Genomic DNA, 26,357 nt, shown 5'->3' with positions numbered 1-26,357 from the left:
ACTCTGTGCGATTAAAACCGGGAAGGCTGGGCAGCTGCCCTGTGTCCGAGATTTCCCCAGGTGGCGTCCACCGGAAGACCGGAATCTCCCTCTTTGAGCACAGGTGCACTCTGAGGATTTACCAGTCCTTCACAGGGGGCCAGCTGGGTTTATTCTGAAGGTAAAACACACCACCCCCTAATTTAATTGTTGTTCACAGCGTCCTGTTGACTGTCTTTTGGCATCAGCCTCATACACTAGGTATAGACTCAGAAAATCTCTGACACTGAGCCTCAGATGGGCTTGAGTCTATTTTGGTTTGAATGTTAAATTGAAATATCTAAACTTGCCTGGATGTGCGTGTGCTGCTGTGTTTAGCCAGGGGGCACTCAAATGTGTGTTCTCTCACTCAGCAGTGTCCCATTTATGATAATTATAGATCTGTTTGTGTTATTTGATTAATGATTGTTATGTCAGATCAAAATCATGATAACAAGGGCACACGGGATAAGGGGGACTGCTTTTTTTTGTTGATTTTCTTCATGTAAGCCGACCCCTTGCTATTATTAGATATGACTCGGTGGGGTTGGAGCCTGTTTGCAAAGGATTAATGTACACAACAGCTGCAGCTTCAGGTCCGTTGGAAGGGCATTGCTGCCTCTCTTAATTGCGCTGATTTGAGTGTCAGTAGCATATGTGTGCCCTATCTCATGTCTGGATTCAATAACTTGCTCATGCAAAGTGTCAAAAAGTTGTGCAAAGACTAAACGTCAGAGAAGTGTTGGTCTGAGGTGGATGCCTGCCTAGATCCCTTCAGATCTGGGCTCAGTGCATGAACCTGATACCCTGAAAAATAAAAATAAAAAGCCTATTTTTACCACATGTCCCCTGCTTTTAACTTCAGTCTCAGTACTCGCGCTATCATTGCTCCAAATATTTCACAAGTTTGATATTAATGTCAGTCATATCCAAGGTTCATATCTGTGTATGTTTTTGTTTGTCCAGATACAGCCGATAAATATGTGAAGGGATCAAGACAACTTTTACTTAATTGACTTCTTACAACTAATCATTCCTCCATTTAATCATTTAAAAGTCTGTGAATTAAAGGGCCAAGCATGGGGGTCATTTTCACTGGAGACACTGGGAACATGTCCCTGACTCTTACTGAAATGGCTGATTTTGTCCCCATCACTTTTTAAAAGCATAATTTGTCGTTAAAGAGATATTCTGAAAAATAGCTTGCAACAAGAAATGTTCACTAAGACATGAGAATACTTTGAGATGGACTTATTTGCATAAAGGAAAACATACAATGCAATGTAAATATTTGAGAAACTAATGTGCATTGATGTTATGCCTTTGGGGCCATGTATGTTTCATCCTAAAAAAAAGTTGCAATTGGCAGTATAGTTGTGCAATTCAACTAATGACGTGCGTCCATCACTTGATTTAAAGGGTGTATGTTTAATTTCAAAAATGGGGGGGGGCACATGAAATGGGGGGTTTGGGGGTCCTTTGCCAGAACATTTTAACATTCGCATTTTTTGCATCAATGTACGGTGTAAATGTCTTTAATATTGTCAAAATAAAAGTCCTCTGCACAAGTTCTAAATATTGAGGGTAGGGATTAAAAAGCTACGCCTATTGTTCACTTTTTTTGGTCAGGTTATTGTTGTAATGCAGTGATAATGGACTGCTGTGGAAAATCATTGAAAAATAGTCAGAAATTAAGTAAAAAATACTTTTCCACACAAATATTTGAGTCGTATGTAGAATGTAATTGAATATTTTGTGACTATGTCTGCAGCATGCAGGAGAACGACCAGCCACCCTCACTGTCTCAGCTCTTGAGAGAGAGCTACCTGGCAGAAGCCAGAGCCCAGCAGCGCCACAGTGAGATGAGCCGCTCGGACGCTTCCTCCTCACGCCTTCAAATCTACGGCTCACTCAAAGGCAAGTCTGAGGACTCTGTGGGCCACAATGATCCCCAATTGCCAGACCTCTCAGCCTTCCTCAGCCAGGAGGAGCTGGATGAGAGTGTGAACCTGGCCCGCCAGGCCATTGGACATGAGCCTCGAGAGGAGAGGGCAGAGGTCAAGGCCTCTGTTGTGCCGTTAACCCACTCCAACATCTCCTCCGAAGCCCCATCTGTTCCCTTTGCTGCTCCTTTTGCTGCCCCCTCCACTGTGCCATTCATCCAGCCGGCCCCTGAACTCAAAGAACTGCCAGCAGCACACACAACATTCACATCAGACCGAAAGATGCACAAAGCGTCCACACGGCAGGACAACATGATCAGGGACACAAGGGACTCCAGTGAGGGGTTTAACGACTTCAACAGCTCGGCGAGGAATGCCCCGTACGGTCCGGAGACCCAGTCCAAGAAAGAGTTCCTCAACAAGGCAGCGGACTTTATTGAGGAGCTCTCCTCTCTCTTCAAAGCCAACAGCTCCAAACGGGTACGGCCAAGAGCGTGCAAAGCCCACAGAAGTAGGACCCAGAACAAGAGCCAGAACGATGGGACAGTTCACCCACTCTGCCCAGACAACAGGGAGCGCTCCGCCATGCCCGTGGAGGTGGAGAAGGAGAGATCCAGCCCCGCTGTCAGCCACCACCCAGAGGCCCGGCTGGACTCTGGGATTGGGCGTGTGGAGTTTCAGGACAGCAGGATAACTGAGGAGCAGCAGTATGACTCTGTTTCCCAGGAGGTGGAGGAGGAGGAGGCTGAAAGCTGTGCCCTGACAGAGACTCCATACCCCACAGAGCCTGCGTGTGAGCCTCCTTGTTTCATCCAGAAACTGAAAAGCAGGGAAGTACCAGAGGGCAGCAAGGTCCAGCTGGACTGCATCGTAAGAGGACTCCCCGTACCTGAAGTCCGGTAAGGCAAACAAGTGCCGATTATAGTTTAGTATACAGGATTTACACTAAGGCTGTCTGCTGCCATTTAATAAATGATTTACATTTATAGATTTAAATGCTCAATATAAAAAGTCTTCTAACTATAAAACTAACTTCATTAGTACAGAAAACACACATTAATGCATTATTAGTAATAAACTAATAACTTACAGTATGACACCCACACTGGGCCATTTTTAAACTATGAGAACTTTTAATTTTGATATTTTCAGTGTATTTTGCTAATAATATTTACATACTTTTACTCACTGAAATTGCCAATACAGGACTTACATTGGAGTACTTATTGCTACTTTTACAATTATTCTTTGCTGACATGGAAAATAAAAAAGTGGTGCCACGATATACTGGTACTGACAATAACTGTGATATTTAGAAATTAAATATTGACATTGATATGTTAAAAAAATACACATTATATAATAATACTATATTATAAATAGTCCAATGCCTCCTAATTAATTTCCATTTCTTTCCGTTCTGACATTGTTTCCTTCCCCCAACGCTATTATCATTAGTATTTCAAATTTTCTATATTATCTATTTCACGATAATCGTATAATCACGACATCTAGTTGACATTATATATATAGACCATTATTTTCCAAGCTATAAAAAATGAGACCTCTGTATCATCCATTTTAACTTATCACACATACACTGGTATTACCACCTATGTCTGCTAATATGAAAATGGACTTCGCACAGGGCTAAAAGTTGCCAGTGTAAACAAAAGAATTTTAGAATGTTGACATGATTTATGTGAAACAACTAACATGTAACCCAGGGCTATTAGAAACACACTGTGAATCATACAGCCCTCAGCCTTAGGCAAACCTGAGTTAACAATGCGCGTGTGAAAGTTCAGTTAGCCCAGGGTAAGAGAGTGCAGTGAGAAAAACCTATAAAATCAAGTATCAGTCAGACTCTAGTGTAAACACGATGTTAAAGATGGAGCCTTGTCTGTGCCTGGGCCTCAGACCATTACTGAATAATTACAAAGTGTTTTGAGAGGTGTGACTTGGGATGAATGATGTTTCTTTCTTGGGATATCCAGACAGAAGTGACATGTGATGATAGCCAACAGCTGATCCTGAATGGTGGGTGTGAGTGTTTGTGTAGGTGTGTGTTGGTTGGTGGTCACTAAGGGTTATGTCTGGGACAAATGATTATCTCATTTGGCTTTCTGTCACTCTTTAGAAGATTTTAATGAGGGTGCCGTCCTAATTAATAAACACTTCAGAGTCAAAATGTGCGGAAATGGGAGAGGAATCTGAACTCCCTGGATAAGAAAGCCCTGACCAGAAGTGAAGCTGAAGCATCAGACTATAGGGGGCATGGGCTTGTTAGTCCTACTGAACAATGTTGAGCCACTAACATATACGTGTCCGGGGAGAATGTAGCTCTCGTCCATTTTTAGACTGGACTGGCACTGTGAACGGCAGTCGCGTCTGATAATGGAACCTACTGAGCTCTTGGCAGAAGCATGAAGAGTTTGGTAAGATGATTTCTACAGTTATTGCTTCACCATGTCTTTATACGGTTTGTTTTTGGTCTAAGTGTCTCCTATAAGTCTGAAGAGTTCTGTTTTAGTTGATTCCACTTAAGATACTGTTGCTTTTTAGCGCTTATTTGACATATTTTGTTAAGATAAAACTCTTATCGTAGACTTTGGTATCATGTTTGTGTTTTTTGCCCCTGCAGCTACTTAAAGGAGTCAAAATAGAGTTGTCTGGTTTATATTTCTCGTCGGTTTGCAGTAGTGTACACTGTCTCTGGTGCGTAAAGGTATAACATTGTGTTTAGTCTATGTTTAGCGTTATGCGTATGTGATTGGGTCAGCCGGTCAGAGCTCCCAGGCTCCAGAGGGAATCTCCTCTCTGGTTCTGAAGTCCAGAGGGAAAATAGCCATGACAGGTGCAGCGAGCGCGGTCTTTGCCTCGCAGATCAGCCACCTCCTCTACTACTCATGCTTTCAATTTAGAGCCTTACTCATTAGAAATGACATAGCCTCGCCTCGGGCAGTACACTGACAGCACATTCCAGCATGTGTTATATCCAAGATCCTCAGTGTAGCCTCGTGTTTTATGGAAACTGCGCCAGGATTATTTGTTCAAATACCAAAGCTTAAATGAATTCCTCTCCATAGATAGTTGAGCGGCCATGGGGAATTTAGTTTGTGTTTTAAGGGGCAGATTGTTTGGTGTAAACTGCTTTTTTTTCACTTTTTGTTTGCTAGTACTACAATAGCCTGCATGTTTATTTTAAAAAGTGATTAATTTAGAATCCTGGTGACATCCCTGGACATGATTTATGATTGTATGATGACGTCCTGTCATAGAGTAACATGTAACCTCGTTCTTTTATGTTTACTGGCTGGATTCTATAAAGCTTCAAGACCTCATCTGCTCAAAATAGACTTGCTTTGACACTGAGGCAGCTGCATATGTTGCTGGTCAGGACAGGGAAAATTATACTTATTATTAAAGTTTTAAAATGAATATACAGACAGTTGTCAACTGCAACTCCAATGTACCAGATGCTGTAAATGATAGATATGTAATGCAAGCTGGGTTGGATGGTTTTCTTGTCATTTATCACGTTTTAATATGCGCTTTGCCCATTTATTCCTAATGTGATAGTGTAAAATTCTAGATTACAATACTGATTACTGACTATAGGACACTGACCTGATGTAATCTGATGTAATCTGGTTGTGTCATATGTGTCTTTAAGATCACTTGTTTTGTGCTCTTCATCTTCATAACGTCAACAGTGCATTGAAGTGGCCTCTAAACTGGAACACTTGCATTGCTTCTTGTCTTACAGGGAAAAGGATAGGGCTTGCTCATCAAAACATTTTTTTCTCGGCCTGCATAACTCTACCGCATGGCACCAAGCCAGAGGCACTATTAGGGTACTGGAAAAGACACGGCATGGTACCAGCCTCATAGAAATGGTGTCAGAAGGGTAGAAGGACATGGAGAACTGTGTAAATGGGGTTTTAAATAATAAAGCAAGGGTAGGAGAGTCTTTGAATATCCTACAGAGTTGAACCACATGACAGTCACAGACAAATGAAACGAAAGGAGTTGTTGGGGCTTCAGTCACCACATCTCAACCAAAATCAACCCCAATAACTGAGGGAATATGTTTGGGAGAATTAAAGCTCCACGGAGGCTTAAAGGGACAGTATATCCAAAAATCCAAAATACATTTTTACCTGTAGTGCTTTTGATCAGTCTAGATTGTTTTGGTGCAAATTTCTGAGTTTTGGAGATATCTGCTGTAGAGATGTCTGCCTTCTCTCTAATATGTAATAATACTCTCTAATATTTACATCTCGCGCTGTTGCAAGCACAAGCCTCACGGCCATGAGCAGATGCACGCTTCCTTAAGTGCAGTGATACAGTTGGTTGGTGTAATTCGGTAAAAAGAAAATAGTTACTGCATGACACTGCTCATGAGTTCTGTGGATTAACTTGAGTAACCAGGTCATGATTTCTAGAGAGACACTGCTGTAGAATTTGCCATTTGTTCCATTATCTCCCAACACTCGACAACTCACACCAAAACAATGTCGACTGCTAAAAGATCGCTACAGGTAAGAGGATAGTTGTGATTAACTGTCCCTTTAATGTTGTTTTTCTTTAACTTATCCCCCATGATGTTTCCTGAATGTACCCATTTCACAGAAAAACACACTACCCACCAATACATGCCTCATAATCATAATTATCCACCACTGACAAATATGTACAGAGTGATTCTAATATCTATTTAATGCAAGGCCTCTGAAATAAGTTCTTCACTTCTTCAGCAGGATTTTTTTTTAATTTAAAAAATAAATAAATCATGCATTGTCTACGTCCATGTTAACCAGGCAGTTATTTTCTTCACTGACACCCGCATGCTCAAGCACATGCATGTGCGTGCTAATACATGTACAATACAAACAAAAGAAAAACTCACTCAAAAAATACCACTATATAGCAGTACTAGGGCATTTTAAAGCTAATGGTAGGTACATAATTTACACAAAGGTGATTTCCTCCCACATATTTTCTTATCAAACATGCTTTTCATATTCACAGAACGCAGCTCTCGAAGATGCTGACAATGCTATGCTGGACTGAGCCGTTTTCTGTGTATGTTTAATTCCAGGTGGTTTTGTGAGGGCAAGGAGTTGGAGAACAGCCCTGACATTCAGATCATCACTGATGGTGAGCTGCACTCTCTGATCATCGCAGAGGCCTTCGAGGAAGACACCGGACGCTACTCTTGCTTTGCATCTAATTTTTATGGCACTGATTCCACGTCAGCTGAGATCTATGTCGAAGGTGATTCTCATGTTTCTTTCGTACTGACACTTTTACAGTTAAGTTATGGAGTGTTCGTGATGAGGTGTGTGTGTTTGTTTGTTCAAACCGACAGGCGCTTCCTCTTCGGATTCTGAGGGGGAACAGCACGTTGAACATGTAGCCCAGTGAGTTTTTACTGTAACTTTTTTTTTATTTTTGTAGACCTTGGGATAACTGATTGCAACACTACATGCGACGTTTCCTTTCTTTTTTCTGTGATTTTCAAAGGCTGCAGTCTTCACCTCCAAAGAGCCAAACTCTCCCTGCAGAAGAGGAACACTCTCCATCATCCCAACCTGCAGCAGCTACTGAAGAGCCGTCAGAGCAGCTTTCCTCTCCTCCGACTAACCAAATAATCCCAGAACCTCTCCTACCAGTGCGGACATCAGCCATCATACTTCCTGTGCCAGAGCCCACTAAAACATCTGTAGCATCCACAGCACATCCTGCTCAGGAGGAAGCAACAGTGTCACCTGTACAGGTGTTTCCTACTTTGTCACCAGGCGATACAGAACTTTCAGAAGCACAAGAATTTTCAACACCTGTCACATCCACACCAGCTGCAGCCATAGCAACATCACTGCCTATGATCTCTGTGGTCTCCTCTGTGCTGCCTGTCCTGTCAGCTCCAACACAAACGCAACAGCCTGAGGTAGAAGAGTTCAAACACATCCCTCCTCTGTAGTCTCTGTTTAGTGATATGTTATATACATTTTAATCAACATTTCCCCTGTTTTTTTATCTCCAGAGTCAAACATCCAACCACAACTATCTACAAGGCTTGAACGGCCAACCTATCATGGCTGCCCCTGTATTCACAAAGGTAGCGTGTTTCTCTAAAGGATGCATACTGCTGCTGTCTATATTGTACATTTATTTATGTTACATGTTTGTCTCTCTTTCTGTCTTGTCCCACCAGAGCCTGCAGGACCTCCTTGCATCCGAAGGCCAGCTGGTGGTGCTAGAGTGCCGCGTGAAAGGGGTGCCGTCTCCTAGAGTGGACTGGTACAGAGATGGAAAGATCATCGAGGACTCTCCTGATTTTAGAATCCTACAGAAAAGTAAGATCTGCTGCCTTACTGCTGTTGTATAATTGAAAGTGCAAATAGGCTTTATGTTTTTTTGAGAGGTTTGTGCGATATGGATTGATGCTGCTGCCAGATTTTGCATGCCTTGTTTCATTAACATTATGAGGTTATTGGAAATGCAAGATTAAATGACTCAGTTGCATCTTATATAAGTAGCTTTAACTCAGTTGAATTCCATTATATAATCTATTGTAATCGCACAGTTTAGTGTTTCTTAAAAACCTTGGTGTGCAATTATAATAAAAAAAAAAAGATGCTACAATAAAAACATTAGTATTGTCTTTAAATTGCCTGATTTAGTACAAGAAATTACGTTCAGGGCAAAGAAATCCCAAAAGATGAAATTGAGATTTTTGAACTTTGCTTCAATAGGTTGTTAGTGCACTGTATGTCCACTGAGAATATCCTGATACAAAAAAAAGTCCAAGACCTTCATCTATTTTCTAAAAAAAAAAAAAAAAAAAAAAAAAGATGTCACAGTGAAGCTGGCCTTTTGGATATAAAATGTTACTTCATTATTTTATTCTACATTAGACCTTTGTGTGTCATTTTGTCATAAGCAGCACAGTCATTGTCAAGTATAGCCAAAAAAAAACATGTTTTTTGAGGACACAGCGACCTTTAACCACCAAATTCCGATTTGTCCATCCAAGTTGCGTTTTTACCGTATTTGAAGAAATTCCCTCAAGGCATGCAAGATATTGTGCTACAAGAATGAGACAGACACTAGGTCACAATTTACTTGACCTTTGACCCATGAATGCCAAATTCCAATCACTTTAGTGCTGTGTCCAAAGGGACGTGTGTGCCAAATTTGAGGAAATTCCCTCAACGCGTTGAGATATTGCATTCACAAGAATGGTACGTACAGATGGACAATCCAAAAACCATAAATGCTTTCAGCTACAGCCATTGTTCTGTCCAATAAGGGGAATTTTAACGAACCTATGAGGCTGAAAAATGTTGATATTGCTGCAAAAGATTTTCAGCGGATAGATGTGTTTACATGCAAAAATCTATACAGTTTAAATTCTGTAAATTGTATCACTTCATACAATAGTGCTGAAATGTGGAAATCAGCACAATAAATATATTTATATATATTTCTTCGAGAAAATCTGAAGAATTACAAATTTAAAGTCAAAAGCAGCAAGTAGCATGCAATCAGTGATAATACTGAGACTCAGAGAAGTGCAAACCATTCTTAAACCAAAACATTTACTGCAGTTTCATAACACTGTTGGTACTTGTTTCCGTTTCAGAGCCCCGATCTCCAGCTGAATCAGGTACATGTTAAACCCTAATCAGTCAAAAACACAAGTGTTGACTGCACCAGAGCAGCTGCCTGTCTGTATATGATGCTGCTGTGTGTACATATTAATCTGCTCAAGTGTTTATAGTCCTTGGCTAAGGCTTCTGCTCGTCTTCTGTACATAAGCCAGGGCTGCTTTTCCCTGACTCTGGACCATATAAGGTAGTCTCCCATCCTGTGTCAAGCCACCATGGCAGATCACTGCAACCTGCCTCAGCTGCAGATAGACTCTCAGCCCCAGTGACACAAAGAAACCTCACTGCTGGGCATCTCAAACAAAAGCCATGTATCTTTCCTCCTCTACGTGAGAAGTTTATGTGATGCAGTCATACCAAATCAACATGATCATGTGAGTATCATTTCTTTATCTCTAGAGGAAATATGCACTCTGGTGATTGCTGAGGTCTTTGCTGAAGATTCTGGGATGTTTACTTGTACAGCAAGCAACAAGTATGGAACTGTGTCCAGTTTTGCTGCACTAAGGGTCAAAGGTAACATTTCTATTTCACTTTCAGCTGTTTTGTCATGAAAGTCTATGGAAAATATTGGCATTTATCTTTCCGATTCTCATCAGGCAATGGCAGCAACAACCACCATGTGAGGCCTTTCAGCAGTTCAACAGTGGAGCCCAATCAAATCCATGATCCTTCATCAGCTCCCACCATGAACCCTCAACCAGAGGTTACTGTGACCAACAGCATCAAGCCCCACTCCAGCACCATTCGCCTCGACCCGCTCATCTCTAGCACTGTACGCCTTGACCCCTTGAGCACCAGCACCCTCCGTCTAGACCCCAACGGCTCCAGCATGTTGCGTCCAGACCCCCTTCGCACCAGCCTACCCAGCCTAGAACCCTCCAGCCTGAGCAGCAGCTCCTGCCTCAACTCTCGAAGCAGCAGCACCCCAAACTTAGATCCTCTTAATGTCCACCAGAACCCTTTTGGATCCAGCGGTGCGCGCCCAGAACCACAGAGTGGTGCACAGCTGCTCTCATACCCAAAACCCTACATTTCTCCATTCACTGTTGGTGTTTCAGCTGAACAGGAATTGTCCAAACCTTCAGTGAAATCGCCTGACACAAGCCCCACAGCTAAACAAACCCCAAACCATCAGAATGGGAGCCTCATCGTGGTGCCCCTCCCTGATCCACCTCCCAACTCCTGCCTAAAGACGGGCTCCCAGTCGAACCATAAAGACTCCAGAGTCGGCCTGCGTGTGCACTTTAAACTGCCAGAGGATGAGGAGGAAGAACAAAGTGACGCATCCAGTCAGTGTGATGATGACAACAACTTGTCAGCCAACAAAGAACCACCACCAGTGCTGGCTAAACCCAAACTGTGAGTAGTCAGTCGTCTCAAAAATGTCACAACTGTGCTGAAACTCTGAAACTAACACAAGGCTGTCAGATGGGTCTGCAGCAGAGCAGTAAGAGGAGAAGAGATTTAGTAGATTGTGTCCTCATCAAAGTGAGTTGGATGGGCTGTATTGAGAGGAGGGAGGTTCCTCCTCCTCTGGCTCAACTAGCAGCTGTAATCAGTTGCAATCCATAAATGAATACAGGCGGACTTCAAATGTGGACGTTCCGGCTTTCTAAAACCAAGGATGGCATTTTCTATTTGTAAGTCTATGCATTTATGTTCTAATATTTCAGATAATGCTGTAAATGAAATCCTGTTTGGTTTGATTAGCCTGTTTAGTGCTATTTTTGTCCATCAAAGACTTACAACACAAGGATAAATATGAAAACTTGTCTTTTTTTTTTGTTAAATCTAGCTAACTTTGCAATAATCTGATGATGAATAATAGAGAGTGTCCTGTTCAGACAGAAAGCTCAAAGTATCTACAACCTGGACTGTGCTTTGTTTCTTGGATACTTGTTGGTAGCCCATACAAGGGCAGAGTATTCTTCATGCTGACTTTGGCTCATTCCTGCTGGGGTTTACAGCGCTGACTTAATTTATGATAGTAGTGCACTGAGCCGCTCTCATTTTCACCATGTATAGTGTCATTTTTGGGAGTTTTTTTATCGTAGCTTTGCTTTGATCAACAGGGACCCAGCCCAGCTGCAGCTTCTGCACAACCAGGTCCTCATGGAGCAGCAGCAGGATACTGAACCTCCAAACCAAGCCCAAACCAAGCCTCAGCCCCAAACCCAAACCAAGCCTCAGCCCCAAACCCAGACCAAGCCACAGCCTGCAACCCAAATACAAATCCAGATCCAGCCGGAGGTCCAAAGGTCCGATGAAGGTCTGCTGTGGTCACCAAGAATTCATCGTGAACCCCATGCACCTTCTTTCCATCCCTACCTTAACACAACGACACTAATGCAGCAGACGCCCCACTCTGCACCTCTGCTGACCACCACTCCCCCTGATCCCTCTCTGAGCTCTGCACCAACACACAGCACCACCTTTTCACCTCCTCTCAGCACTTCTCCTTTGACTTCCCCTCCTTCAATCCCTCACCTAAAGACTTCCTCCGTGGTGACCTTGCCTCCACCTGCCCCACAGCTGAGAACAGCTCCTCCTCCCAGTATAGCTCTTGTAACCCAGATGAACACCATCCATGCCTCTCACATCAACCTTTCCCCCGCAGCTCTCGCCAAAACTGCACCAACACCCCAATTTTTCTCTCCTCCTGCACCAAAGCTTAGCACGGCCCCTACAGATCCGACCCCGGACGCACAGCAGCTCACATCTCCTGCTGCTCTGCTGAGGAGCACCCACGCCTCCCTCATGAACCTCACCGCCACCTCACACACCTTCAACTATGCCCGGCCTAAAGAGTTCATTGCAGCTCAGACCTTCTCACCAGTCAGGAGTCCATCCCCAACAGAATCCCCAGTCCCTCTGCTCCAAGAGCTGGCCGCTGAGCTTAACTCCTCTGCAGCCAGCTCCCCTACTATCCCGCCATTCTCCCCGCCACCCAGGATTTTCCCCTTGAGGGTCCTCCAGTCTCCCACCAGCCCTCCGTCCCTCGTGACCTCACCCACGCCGTCATCTTTACTCAACAGTGTGTTTGCCTTACGAGCCCAGTCACCACCACAGGCCTCCTCTCCCACCTCCAGCAGCTCCACACCGAGCCCAATTCAAAACCCTGTGGCGTTCCTGAGCTCCGTCCTACCATCCCTGACTCCGAGTCAGCCCACCAACTCGATGGGCCTGCCCAAGGGAGCTCCTTTAGGGTATGTCTTTTCTGACAGGCAGCAAGGTTTTGAGATCAACAAACTGTCTCAAGCTCTAACCCTTTGAAACATGAACAAATTAGCTTGATTTATTTCAAAAACAAGGTGAAGAGGTAATGAGCAACTTAAGATATGACTACAAATTAGTCAAAAAAAGGTAAAACTAGTACAAGAAAATTACCTTAAATTTAGCACACAAAAATGGGCATAGTAAAACACAAAAACCAGCAAGAAATATACTTGAAAAAGTGCCCCAAAATAACAATTCTGCAACATAACTTTAAATATATAATTATGGTATTTATAAGTATAGTTTTCTGTGTGTTTTATCTAGCTTAAAAAAAAGTCTACATCTACTAATGTCTTGCATTTCGCAAAACATTTCTTGCCAAGTTGCTCATTGCCTTTTTTTCTATATCTTTGACTGAAATCCAACCATTTTGCTCAGGGTTTGAAGTTTAAATACAGTACAAAAAAGTAATGTCGATCCAGGTTTCAAAAGACTAATACATGTTTTCCTTCTGTCTCTTCAGGCTAAAAAAGACCACACCAAAGGTACACCGCACTTCAATTGAAGATATTCGGGAAAGCAAAGAACTTCTCCTCCTTGACATCGAGAAAAAGCTTCGATTTAGAGACGATATTCCACAGTTTGCATATCAACAGGTACTAAGTAGTCTCCAGCTCTTCAGCTTTGATTGACCTTTTTTTTTTGACTATTTCAGTGGCAGCGGTGTAGTGGGAAATAAATACAATGATGAAAACTACTACTTATATAAACAATTTATTTTCACAAGCTCAGCCCAAAAGATGGGTCCACTGATTTTTTTTTAAATATAAAGTGGATTTCAGCCTCCATTACATCACTGCACATGAAGGTCAATAAATAATCTATTTATTGACATGTAGCTATATGACCATAAAATTTTAACTAACCAACTGTTAACTAATGACTGTGCTGCATTCTCAATTGTCTCCTGGTTTCTACAGTATTTATGTATCCAACTTGAGATGAAAAGATCAAAAGTAGATATTTAAACAGATATCAAGATACTTAAGAAGTGTAAAATCAACCAGACTGTCTCAGAGACAATGAGGAACTCGCTTCAGCTCAGCAGAGCATCAGCCATCACACCCTCCCATGTCATTCATTGTTGTGCATCCATGCAGCGTAGCAACAAAAGCATGCTATTAACAATTAGATCGTGTGCTATTCCATACATTATTGTGTGTACAGTATGTGTGTCTGTGTTGGCGTTCATCATCCATCCCTATCCTCTCATAGAAGCTGAGTAATGAGGGGAAAACAGCGAGCAGACCCCTTGGACCAAACATTCCTGCTACTGTCATTAACTATGATGAGGTACAAGGATCTTCCCGTCCCAAGCACTGCTTTGCTCGAGGCTGAATGGGTTATTAGAATTTTTCAGACCGAGATTAAAAAACGTTTTTATCTAAATACCATGGTTTATCGATATCTCTAATCAAGCATTTAAGCTTCTGTACTAATATAAAACCTGCACGAATAATCTGAAAAACTGAATTTAGGAATCAAATTTAACAATTCTACTGTTGTGTAGTGTTGTATTCTCCAGTTTCAATTCAGGCTGGGCATTTTTCAACCTGGACTCTATTTTCCCATGTTTTTATGTCTAAATGACTAATAGGAATAAGCTGGCAGTGGCGAAACTGGCTGCAATGCAATCCCCGCAGGCCCACCAGACTCCATTTAAATAAACAGCCATTTTATCATTGTAAAATACAATTAATTCGATGTTGACAGAAACTAGAATTACTGCCTCGCCTCTGCAAACTAGTCGAGTTGCTATTACAGTTTACATCCATGACTGTCCAGATTCGCATGTAGCCACAACAGCTAATAGTACTTCAAGTATTGATGTTGCTGCAAAGAAGCTACAAATTCTAAAATGTTGATGCCTAACACATATTTTTTAATACGGGAGCAGAGAGGATCTATACAATCAGCACAGTTTCAAAATGGGCACCCAAGATTGGTGTCACCAATTCACAATCCGAACAAATGTCTCCCCTTTCTATTCCTGAGTTATGGCATTGTAATGTAATGTAAAGTAATGGCCAGAGTATTTTTGCAGTGAGATTACCTTTGACCCTTTGAATATGAAATATCAATTGTTTTATCCTATTTTGGGTCTGTTTCTGGTTAAACAAAAAAGAAATTCTCTTTAACTCCAAGAATAGTAATCTTAGCCTGTTAGTGGCAAAACCAAGCACCGATCCTTGACATAAATTGACGGTGCCCAGTTACCTTCTAAACATACGCTGCAGTCAGTTTTGCAGTGGTCTCACTCAATGCTGGACTAATATGAAAAACCGTTGTTCCCATTAGTCACAAAAACATGGAAAATAGGGTCCAGGTTAGAAAATACCCGTTACTCTTTAACTGATGATGTTCTCCCTAAAGCTTGCAGCCCATTTTCTTCTGTTTGCATCTCAGATTTTCCTAAAAGGCCAACATGACATAATCCCTCTACGCATCACTTTTCTGAAAAATAAAAAAAACTCAACTCACAAACATACATATTGTCCTGATAATTCATACACTTTAACCATGTCCTGCTAGTTTTGTCATTCAACTCTGCAATTCACCTTTACATTTCATCTTCCTCTGTTCTCTGTTTTACCTTTAGCCTTATTTTGTTTAGTTGGATGAGAAAAATGTAACCAACCAGGAATGATTCTGTCAGACAGATGCCACTGCATGATCCTCATCATCAAGTGGTTTAAAGTCACAATCTATACCTTACTGCCTGAAGATGTGAGTTATAGATTGTTATTTTAATGCCACGGTTGCTACATGATATCTAGATGCATGTTCTCTCCTGATTATTGTGTACCTCTTCAACAGCCATTGTTGCGTATCTCAGTGTGTTAAGCGTCCATGTCCAGGACAGATGTAATGTAAAGTTGACTGTAGCAATAACCAAGATGTGGTGGTTTTCCTCATTCAGGAATACAAAGTGTCCAATTTTGAGCAAAGACTAATGAGTGAGATCGAATTCCGTTTGGAGCGGACGCCGGTGGAGGAGTCGGATGATGAGGTGCAGCACGATGACGTACCTACAGGAAAATGCATAGCGCCCATATTTGACAAGAAACTAAAGAACTTCAGAGCCATGGAGGGCGTGCCTGTCACTTTCTCATGTAAAGTTGTGGGAATCCCTATTCCAAAGGTGAGAGCTTAAGAACTTTTCTGCACAAATAACAGCAACTTCCGTCACTTTTATCCTTCCCATTTATCCTCCACACATCTGTGTCTCTCGTAAGGTTTACTGGTTCAAGGACGGCAAGCAGATCTTGAGGAAGAACGTCCATTACAAGAAGATTCGAGAGGGAGATGGGACCTGTGCTCTACATATAGAGAGTTCGACCAATGACGACGATGGCAACTACACCATCATGGCAGCTAATCCACAGGTGATACTTCACACATCCTGTTCATGTTGTCAACACCTTCTCTTGAGCTGCAAAATCTGATATTTGATATTTAATGACCATCAGGGACGAATCAGCTGCTCAGGTCATTTGATAGTCCAAACGGGACCTCCCCGAAACCGAATGACACCAATTCACTCTCAGAGGTGAGCAGGACTGAGTGTGCAGTGTGATCTGCAGAGGTAAGAAGTCTTCTGCAGCTTGGGGAACCAGACAATTTTTGATTTCCCCCCCTAAAAATAATGATATGTTGGGATTATGTGTCTCTACTTGTACTAAAATCCTAAAAGATTGATGTCAAAGTTTGCATTTGTGCTTCATAACATAATCCACTCACTTTTTCACATTTTACAGGGTGCGAGCACGCATACAGGAAGTTGAAGGTGAGCAAACCCAAGAGCGTTTTTTTCGGCCTCATTTCCTCCAAGCTCCGGGGGACATGCTGGCTCATGAAGGAAGACTGTGCAGACTAGACTGTAAGGTAGGCAGCAGGTCTTAGCATGTAATACAAGCTGTAAAATATAACATTGTTGCCTCAACAAACTTTCAACCATGTTTTGTCTTCTAGGTGAGCGGCCTCCCCAACCCAGAGCTCATGTGGTTGGTGAATGGGAGGCCAATCTATCCAGACTTTTACCACAAGATGTTGGTGCGTGAGAATGGCATCCATTCCCTGGTCATTGATCCTCTGACGCAGAACGACGCAGGCACATACACGTGCATCGCAAGCAACAAGGCAGGGCAGAGCTCCTTCAGTCTCGAGCTCAAAGTTGTGGGTAAGGACTGGCTATAACCAGCAAGAAGGAATTAATTACTCATAAATCAGCTGAATACTTAAGTATTAATTATTGAAAGCTCCAGTAATCTAAGTCATGTCCACTTCAGAGAAAGAGATGAAGCACCCTCCTGAATTTGTGGAGAAGCTGCAGAACATGGGTATTCCTGAGGGGACGCCAGTCAGGCTGGAGTGTCGGGTGGTGGGGATGCCCCCTCCAGTCATCTTCTGGAAGAAAGACAATGACACCATTCCCAAAACTAAGGAAAGAGTCAGGTTGGTAGGACTTCTGAGCCTCTCCGTGTGACTGTTGTAGTAGTCAGGGTTTCCCAAACATTTATTTGTGGTGGGCAGCCATCCTCAAACATCTGTTGCCACAAGTTAATTTTAGATTTTTGGACCTGAACTGTTCATTAGGAGCACTATTGGAATATATATATACCATTCCATTATGTGTTGACCCACACTCTCGGAGCACAGATCATGCTCTGGGCAGAGACGGCGCAGCAGAACTCCAGACACAATGAAAGTGACACACGCTTTGACACAACCGACTGATCAATTATCCAACCCACGACTGCCGAGAAAAAAAGAATTCACGAAGATTTACGCTGGCTTTTTCCGCAAAAACCTCAAGTTAAAAAAACAAACAAAAAAAAAACGGAAGATTGCTGCAACTCCCCCTTCATCAGCTACCACCAAACATAGACTCTAATTCTGTGGGAAACACTGCATGTATTGCATGTATGTTATAAGTTTGTAAAATCTCTTTGAATCTGAATATATTGTCCATGATCTGTTTATTTCAGCATGTCCCAGGATGCAACAGGATATGTGTGTCTCCTCATCCAGCCAACGACAAAAGACGATGCTGGCTGGTACACTGTGTCAGCAAAAAACGAGGCTGGGATCATATCCTGCACCTGCAGGCTTGATATCTATGGTGAATATTCTGTACAGCTGCGTAACTATCAGTTTTATTAAGAAATATTGCCACATTTTTAGTCTGTCACTCTTAAGTAGTCATACTAGCTATCTGCTGTGCCCTCAGCACAATGGCATCAGAGCATCCCTGCACCCATGAAAAAGTCTCAGCGCACAGGCAGCCGCTATGCAGCTCTGACGGGCCAGGGGCTCGACATCAAGTCAGCTTTCCCCACGTCAGAGACAAACCCCATCCTGTTCTCCAGCTCCCCTCCTGAGGCACTGCTGGAGAGCGAGGAGCTGTGACGCTGCAACATGGTGACCCTCAGAGGCCTCCCAGCACACGCTGTGATCTCGCTGAGGTTGAAGCAGTAGAGGGCTATAAGCGTGATTCGAGCGTTGTCATGTGATTCGTGTGATGCATTTGAAGTGATACACTCAGAGTAGAATGGCAAAGAATTACTGTGTTAAAGCTATCAGTGCTGATAGCGGGTTTGTCACCATTCCTATTTACTCAAGTCATATGAAGAGTGTTTCACACACAGAAAAAAAAACAGATTTGCAAAGTCTTAGCTCATGAGCCATCAGTGGAGTTGTGTTCTCTGACAGGTCTGAATGACTCAAGTTTGTTTTCTACATCATAGCGACAATAGTGAGTGAGGCTTAATGTTGGTGATAACATCTGTTCTTAATTGTTAGTCCTGTTCTCAATGTGGTACAAGCATTGCATATTTTTATTGCAAATTATACACCTGTACTGGTAGTAATAGTTTCTTTTAAAGTTTATATAAAAGTAGTTCTAATTTATTGTTTATTAATAATCAGAGATAGTTTACAGTATATTATTAGACATTTGAATGTGCCATTTAGATTGGTTTATTTAAGTGGCTCCAGCAAGGTGGGATTATTTCTACTTTTACCCTAAATAATTTCTTTGTTCACAGTTTTGCACCATGTTTTTTCATGTGCATGCATGCCAAAGGCTGATGAAGATGCAATACTATATAACTTAACACACACATTGTGGCTACTCACAGTCATATTAATAACATGTTGTTAGGTGCCTTGCATTCATGGTTAATAGCTGACACAAAAACTATTTTGAACTTTTGTTTTTTGCTTTCAGTTGATTTAATTCATTTTTGTATTGACAAAGATTATCTCGATCCTATCTACAGTTGGAGATGTATTGCCAAAGGAATGAGTCAGATGAGACTAAAGTCTCTTTGTTTTGTGGTAAAACTGTTGGCTTTACTTTAAAATGACACCAACAAGTCAAATGTATCCCACATAGGTTATTATTGAATTTTAAGATAAATTCAAATTGTTTTGAAAACATATTGAAGAAAAGCAAATACTCAACTGATGTAAAGTTGCACACTGTAAAATAGTTTTGTCCTTCTCAGAATAAAGTTATATTTATTCAAATGAGTGATATGTGTACTTTGCTGGAACAAGTGGTTATTATTCTGCATATATCATATAATATTTTCTGTTATGTTTACATGTGTGTTTGTTTACTAAAGAATACCACCAATACTTTAGCCAAAGAGATGCCAAAATAAACAGGAGGGTTTGCCCGACCATTATAAGACTTGAGCACGCCTAAAGCTGAATGATCATAAAATCAATACTATGTTGAGGCACACATTTTGCTTTCCTCCACATACATAACTTTTTGAGATTATAAATAATAACAATAATGATAACAGAATGATCACAATATCCTTTCTTGCAGTTATTTCTGGGACAATATATTGTCTATCAAAGGTAGTTGTCATGACAGGCCTATTTGGATTGACTTACTTCATTACTTTTTTTAGACATTTATGCAGAATGTATTTAAAATGTTCAAAGGGTAGTTTACTCCAACATTAATGTGGGTTAAAATCAAAATATCTGCTGAGAGCTTGTTTTCACTGTGCTGTAATCAGAGCCCTATTAGCTTAAACTGATGCCCGATCCAAAGCAAATGGGAGAGCTCAGAAGCCAATTAAGCATTGCTAATCAGTCCAATTAGAGGGGAAGAGAGTTCAAATAGGCATAAAATTACATTCACCTTACGTGACCTAATTATACTCGGAGCCTCATCTGACCAGCTGCCAGGCTTGTTACTTGGGAGCTGTATGTGTTGAGACGTAAATAGCTGTGGGCTTTAAACGAGTTTTGTTTTTTTAAATGTTTTCGATTTTTTTCCTCTTTATTTCATTCATGAAACCATAGCTCAGTTATACTAAATATTGCAGTGATGTTTAAAATTCTGTTATACATTTTCTAAGCGTTTAAATAGCGCTTCAGCACCGACACAATAATGACAGCGATGTTTTAAATATACTACAAAACCATCAATAAAAGCTGACACCTTGAGAAGCAAAAGTAAAGGCACACTTCAAATCCCATTACAATTAATCATGATCTGATTCCCACTGCTCCTTTAAATGAATCCTGTGATGATAATGAGATTTATCAAGTCAAACCACACATGCAGAGCGAATCCTTTCTTACACTTTCTCCTCTTCTCAAACATACGCTTTGTGCCCTAATCTCCATTTCTCCATAAGGAGAGCTGGATTTATGAGGGTGCATGTTTCTTACCGAGCAAACGGGTCACTCCTCGGTTGTGACATATGGCTTTTGACAGAGAGCAAGGCTCAGCCATCGGTGCTCAGACAAGCCAATCATGTGAGGGGTTGCGGAAGACACGGAAAGGGCCGGGCCACGTCTGAGACAAGGCCCTCAGACAAGACAAGCAGCAGCTGGCAAACTACATCAATCTGTAATCAATGAACCAACTGGTAGATGGGATTATATGCCTAATTGCACAGCTAACCAGTCCATCCCAAAATGACCAGACAGCATCAGCTTGTGTCCATGACCCAATACCAGAGACGGGCATTATTCTCGGCCTCCGACAGTGATTAATCATTCATAACCTGCCTCTACACCCAAGCTTTGAGTTTGTCAGGGCACAGGAGCTGACAAAGGACGACACCAGAAAATAAAGCAACACTCAGATCCTTTACTGAAGTAAAAGTACCATTACCATGATGTAAATGTACTACATTAGAAGTTAAAGTCACATTTATTTAAGTTAAAAGTACAGAGATAATACTCAAAGTTATATTGTATTTATTGTATTTAAGTATCAAAAGTACTCAGAATGGCTACTTTTTACTGTGTAAAACTGCACATATTATAATTATCATTGAGGCATTAATGTGTAAACAGTATCCCAATTTTGTAGCTGGTCTACATTGTATGGAAGCTTAGAACTGCTGGGCCAGAAAAAAACATCTGTATCAGATAATAAATATGAAAATTTCTTGTTATAACAAGATGTTTTCATGTCATAACAAGAAACTGTTATAACAATTTACTTATTTATCTTGTAACAAAGACAATAACAATTTCAAGTTCATGTTATAGCAGAAAACATTTCTATTATAACAATATATTATATACTATATATACTATCTTGTTATAATGTGAACATTTTAAAGTTATAACATGAAAGTGTTATAACATGAAAACATCTTGTTATAAGAAGAAGAAACTTTTCATATTTATCACCTGATACAGATGTTTTTTTCTGGCCCAGCAGTTCTACGCTTCGATGCAATCTAGACCAGCTACAAAATTGGGATACTGTTTGTTATTACCTGATAGTGATTTTTTTTTTTTTTCTGGCAATTCTTTGCTTCCCTAAGATTGAAAAAAATTGAACAAAGATGTGAGTTCCTTATTACAATGGATCATATGTTACTGGCCCATTTTTTTCTTATATAAAGATATCTTAATCTGCAACACATAAGTAACTACAGCTAACAGATAAATGTATTGGGGGGGTACAATTATTTCTTTCCAAAAAGTACGGGTGAAGCAAAATTTGTACTCAAAGCAGTGAAGTATTCTACTTTACAAGGAATTATTCATTTTTTTCTTTTTCTCATATAAGAACACAATCTAATGTGATTCAAAGCAAAACCTAGAGAATGTCATTAGAGTTTAGAGTGGAGATCGAGTAAAAGAAAAGTACAGTTAAAGTAGTCAATTTTTCTGTGGCTGTGTGTATTAACACTGAATGGTGTGTTTGCGTGTGTGTGTGTGTGTGTGTGTGTGTGTGTGTGTGTGTGTGTGTGAACAACGTAGGACCCTGCTCGGATCCATCCTCCTGAATTACAGAATTCAATGTCGGCAGATGGGAGGGACAGACAGACAAATTATTCTGTCTGTCTCATTTTTCTCGGACCACCACACAGATCAATTATTTATTTCACATGTGGTCCCGAGTAAATAGGGAACATTAATGCATCCCACATACTGTGAATCACTAAGACCAGACACAACACTGATAATCACCCCTTCAGACTCATGTGCTTCTGATAAATTAAGATTTCTGAAGTAGAATTTGGAATTTCACCTGTTCACAAACTGCTCCCCAAATCTCAGATGGTGCAGTAATCTGTACACCATCTTGGCCCATATTGTTTGAGAGCCATAATCCCCTGATGTGTGGCTCAAATCCCTCAGGTTACAGGCCACACTTCCACTTCTGTTGCCTCGGGCTAATCTCAGATTATAGTTATTATCACATGGAGAGCAGTTACATGAGAAGTGAAAGGGGCACTTCTTGAGGGTCTTATGTAATTTAACTTAATCTAATGGATTTACAGCCAAGTTGCTTCCAAAGATTTCATATCTAATTCATGAATAAATGAAATATTACATTGTGATGCCTTCAGGTTTAACTGTGATACACACAGCAGCTAAAAGGAACTAACTGAATCACCAATGTATTAAAATTTTTCATACAAAAAAAATACATTTTTGAAGCAGAAAACATTTTAACTTGCAATATATCCATTTACAGAATATAAAAATAGAAAATGTATTATACGAGAGGGTGAGATGTTGAATTAAAAATGTTAAAACCGTTAAATTTTAGAAGCAGAAAACATCTGAAGTTGCCAGATGTTCATTTAAAAAAAGGAAACTATTATACAAAGAAGGTGTGATACTGCATGTTCGCCTATATAATTAATCAAAATAAATTTGAGTAAAGTGCATTTTAAAGTACTTTATGGCCATTTTAGATATACTTTTGTAGTTATATTTATTTGCTAATATCTGACAGTAATTATACTTAACAATTTGTTGATATTCTGTTTAATCAAATCTTAAGAGTTCAATCTTCAAACATTAATGGTGAAGTTTTTTGTGATTCAGTAAATATCCGAAATCTTTACCCTTTAAAAGTTTGTTTGCACCATCAGCTGTGGTGAGTTGTGCTACCAGATGGTACACTTTTGGTGTTTGTGACACATGGCTCTGAGTGAAGCCACGGCCAGATAGCCCAGCCCAGGATAATTGGAATTTCATTAAGGTTTTGTTTGTGTGTGTGAGTGTGTGTGTGTGTGTGTGTGTGTGTACTTAGTGTGCATAAACATGCCTGTGTGCGTATGTGTGTGTGTGTGAGCTGAGAGTGGGTGTGGGTGTTTATGAGTCATGGGTGTGTTTCTCTATATGCAATATTGAGGACGAGGGGGGCAGAGGGCAGGGACTCCACCTGCTGCCACCTGTTCATCTGCTCTGTCTTATAAAAGCTGCTCCCTCACTGTCTTAAGGATCACAGACACCTTGGACTCTCCAGGCTGTCCATTATCTGGACTTAAAAATCTCGGACACAAAGGACACACAGCTTGGACATCGGCCAGGCTTAACACCGGGAAACCCTCTGAGGAACCCTGAAGCTGAACTGGAAACGTCTCTGATAAAACCGTTGACTTGCAGCTGAGTCTTTCTAATCTGCGGACATTCACCAGTTTGAGTCAACAATCATGAAGTCTCGGCGACCCAGCTGCACCGACTCTGGATCAGAGTCCTCAGAACCAGACTCCAAGAGCCCGGAGAAGTATGAGACTGCCACGAGGCGACGGATGGCTGCCAACGCCAGAGAGAGGAAGAGGATGCAGGGCTTGAACACAGCTTTTGATCGCTTACGTAAAGTGGTCCCCCAGTGGGGCCAGGACAAAAAACTGTCCAAGTATGAAACCCTGCAGATGGCCCTCAGCTACATCATGGCCCTCAACCGGATCCTGACGGATGCCAGGAGACACACTGCTCCTCACAGGCAGTGGCTGGACCTGCCATTTGACTGCATGCAGTCTGAGAGCTACCCGTGCCTCATGAGGTACGACTCCCCCGCTGAACAGGACTACATCCACTCGTCCTTCTCCTATCAGTTCGACGGCCATCAGGTCCACGCATAAACTGCTGTCAGATAATAATCAGTCATATTGTTGGATGTGAGTGACAATGTGAATATCTCTCCTTCAAAACAGGAGACAGTAAATACATTTGTATTGCATTATTTTCTTTTGAGTTTTTGTGTGACAATCAGAGAGGCTTCTATTTTCATTTGAAGTGTTTTCTATATTATTTTTGCTAGCAAACCCAGCAATGTTGAGCATCTTTTTGTTCAAATTATAGCAAAGAAATAAATGTAGAGTCATTTTAATGACCACTAGATTGTACTGAAGATACAGGCAATGTATTTTTTTTATCAGTTATTTTGATATGGCCCTAAAATGTTGTGCAATGTTGCTGAGAAAATCATTGTGGTCTAAAGTCAATATGAAATATTGTGTCAAAGTATATGTATGTGTTGAGTTCAAATATAGATGTTCATTTTCACATGCAGACCTCTATTTTGTTGAATTATAGTTTTTTAATAGAAAATAAAAACTATTTTCTACGAAAAAGTGTTTTTGTGCTTTTCTTCTATCTTAAGCTAACTTTGATGGGTTTTTTTTTTTTCAATTTTGCAATGGTATTTACTATATGTAATGACATTACATTCTACGGAGGGTAGTTCATACAACTTTCAAATAGACAGAGCTGAAATCTTACTAACATAATTTTCCTTTTGCATCTTCAAAAACATTTGTATTTGAAAAAAATAACCCTGAAAACACTAATAGTACATTCACAGGCATCACTGCATATGCATAATTTCCTCATTTTAATAAAAACTTGTGTTATTATTAGAAAGCTCTGGAATTTTAACCCTCATAATCTCAATTAGTCTCTTTTGTGTGTTAATAAAACAAGGGCTGTCAAGGAGATCAACTAATTTACAGCTCATCCTTTGTTTTGTGTGTGTCAAGTTCTCAGTAGGAGCAATGACAGGTCATGTCTGCGGCACGGCCTCGCTCAGCACCCCGGGGAATAAACCATTCTTTTGTCCCGAGCGCCTGTGCTCCAAGATAAGAGACTTTTACGTCAATGGGGAACAAAAATATAAACATTTAAAATAGACTCATGTTGGGAGGGGGTCAAATACAATAATTCAACCATTTTATTCTCAAATGTTCTCTCTAAAAATAACACATTTTGGAGTTTTTAAGTACTAATTCAAATCTGCTAAAGGACAGCCCTGTGTGAGTAGGCATAAAGCAGGCTGCCATATGATCCACAACTGTCCACTGCAGGAGCCACTCAGCTACAGATTTAAATGGCAATCATCAGCCACTGAAAAGGCTTGTTGCAGATTTGAAAAAAACTGAATGGTGGCACAAGCCACAGCAGATTAAGGAAGCCTGTGTGCCAGATCCTGCCACGGCTTCAGAGGGGGAGCAGAAATTAAACTCTATTGTGTGGTAATGGCTGCGTGTAATCGCTCTGTTCACAGCCGCTGAAGCATGAACGGCCATCGCTGGACCCAAACTCTATCTTCATTAAGGACAAGACATCTACAGCAATGCAATAACTGTACTGTCTAACTGTTAATATGCATCATATTAGCCTGAAGCTGATTAAGGCAGACATATTTGTTCAAATTACACATTGCCTCAAGATTATCTCATATTCCAGATTATTTTAATGCCTTTAATAGCATAAAATAAATAAATCATGCAAATATAAACATGTAGATAGATATATCACATTGTAGAAAACAAAAATGAAATACAGCAACATTTTTTATCCCTAACTAATTCATATCAGCCCAAAATACTTAAATACAGGTGTGATAAGTGTTGCAGGGGGTTGTTGGGCTGTCAGGAGAGACTTGGCCGATAGATGAGGTGCCAAACACTGATACAGATGGTCATAATGATTCATATGCCACGTTGAATGTTTGCATACTTAATAAACGCTTTCTGACAGTTGGCGTGTTAAAAATGAATGGATGGCAGAGTCAAAAGTGCGTAATGGTAATGAGGCGGAGCCCATCAGTGACACTACAATTATGCTCCTCATTAATTCAGTCACAAGCCACAAAACAGTTGGCGGCAGAAACTATAATCAATGTGCAATTAATTGATTTCCTCAACAGGAG

The 26,357-nt window shown here is 40.9% G+C and overlaps 2 protein-coding genes across 5 annotated transcripts; both read left to right on the top strand.

Annotated features, from left to right (window-relative positions):
- mypn (myopalladin) lies at positions 1-19,438 on the top strand. Of its 4 annotated transcripts, XM_042502661.1 has the most exons (21): positions 1-160; positions 1,790-2,860; positions 7,066-7,241; positions 7,336-7,387; positions 7,491-7,914; positions 8,011-8,085; positions 8,182-8,323; positions 9,613-9,636; positions 10,037-10,153; positions 10,237-10,999; positions 11,713-12,846; positions 13,380-13,512; positions 14,132-14,209; positions 15,837-16,058; positions 16,153-16,302; positions 16,387-16,466; positions 16,675-16,801; positions 16,889-17,096; positions 17,206-17,371; positions 17,905-18,038; positions 18,147-19,438. In XM_042502661.1, exons 2-21 carry the CDS (start codon positions 1,791-1,793, stop codon positions 18,323-18,325), a joined length of 5,454 nt encoding a protein of 1,817 aa, XP_042358595.1. In that variant the 5' UTR covers positions 1-160; position 1,790; the 3' UTR covers positions 18,326-19,438. The 4 variants fall into 4 exon arrangements, with proteins under 4 accessions (XP_042358595.1, XP_042358597.1, XP_042358598.1 ...); XM_042502663.1 differs by lacking the exon at positions 9,613-9,636; XM_042502664.1 differs by lacking the exon at positions 14,132-14,209.
- Positions 19,439-23,856: 4,418 nt separating this feature from the next.
- atoh7 (atonal bHLH transcription factor 7) lies at positions 23,857-24,288 on the top strand. Its single transcript, XM_042501632.1, has one exon. It carries the CDS (start codon positions 23,857-23,859, stop codon positions 24,286-24,288), a length of 432 nt encoding a protein of 143 aa, XP_042357566.1.
- Positions 24,289-26,357: the final 2,069 nt, after the last annotated feature.

This window comes from Plectropomus leopardus, chromosome 15 (genome assembly GCF_008729295.1).
Source record: "Plectropomus leopardus isolate mb chromosome 15, YSFRI_Pleo_2.0, whole genome shotgun sequence".
NCBI classification, from domain to species: domain Eukaryota; kingdom Metazoa; phylum Chordata; class Actinopteri; order Perciformes; family Serranidae; genus Plectropomus; species Plectropomus leopardus.
Note: the sequence above shows the minus strand (reverse complement) of the source record. Positions and strands in the feature narration are given on the sequence as shown.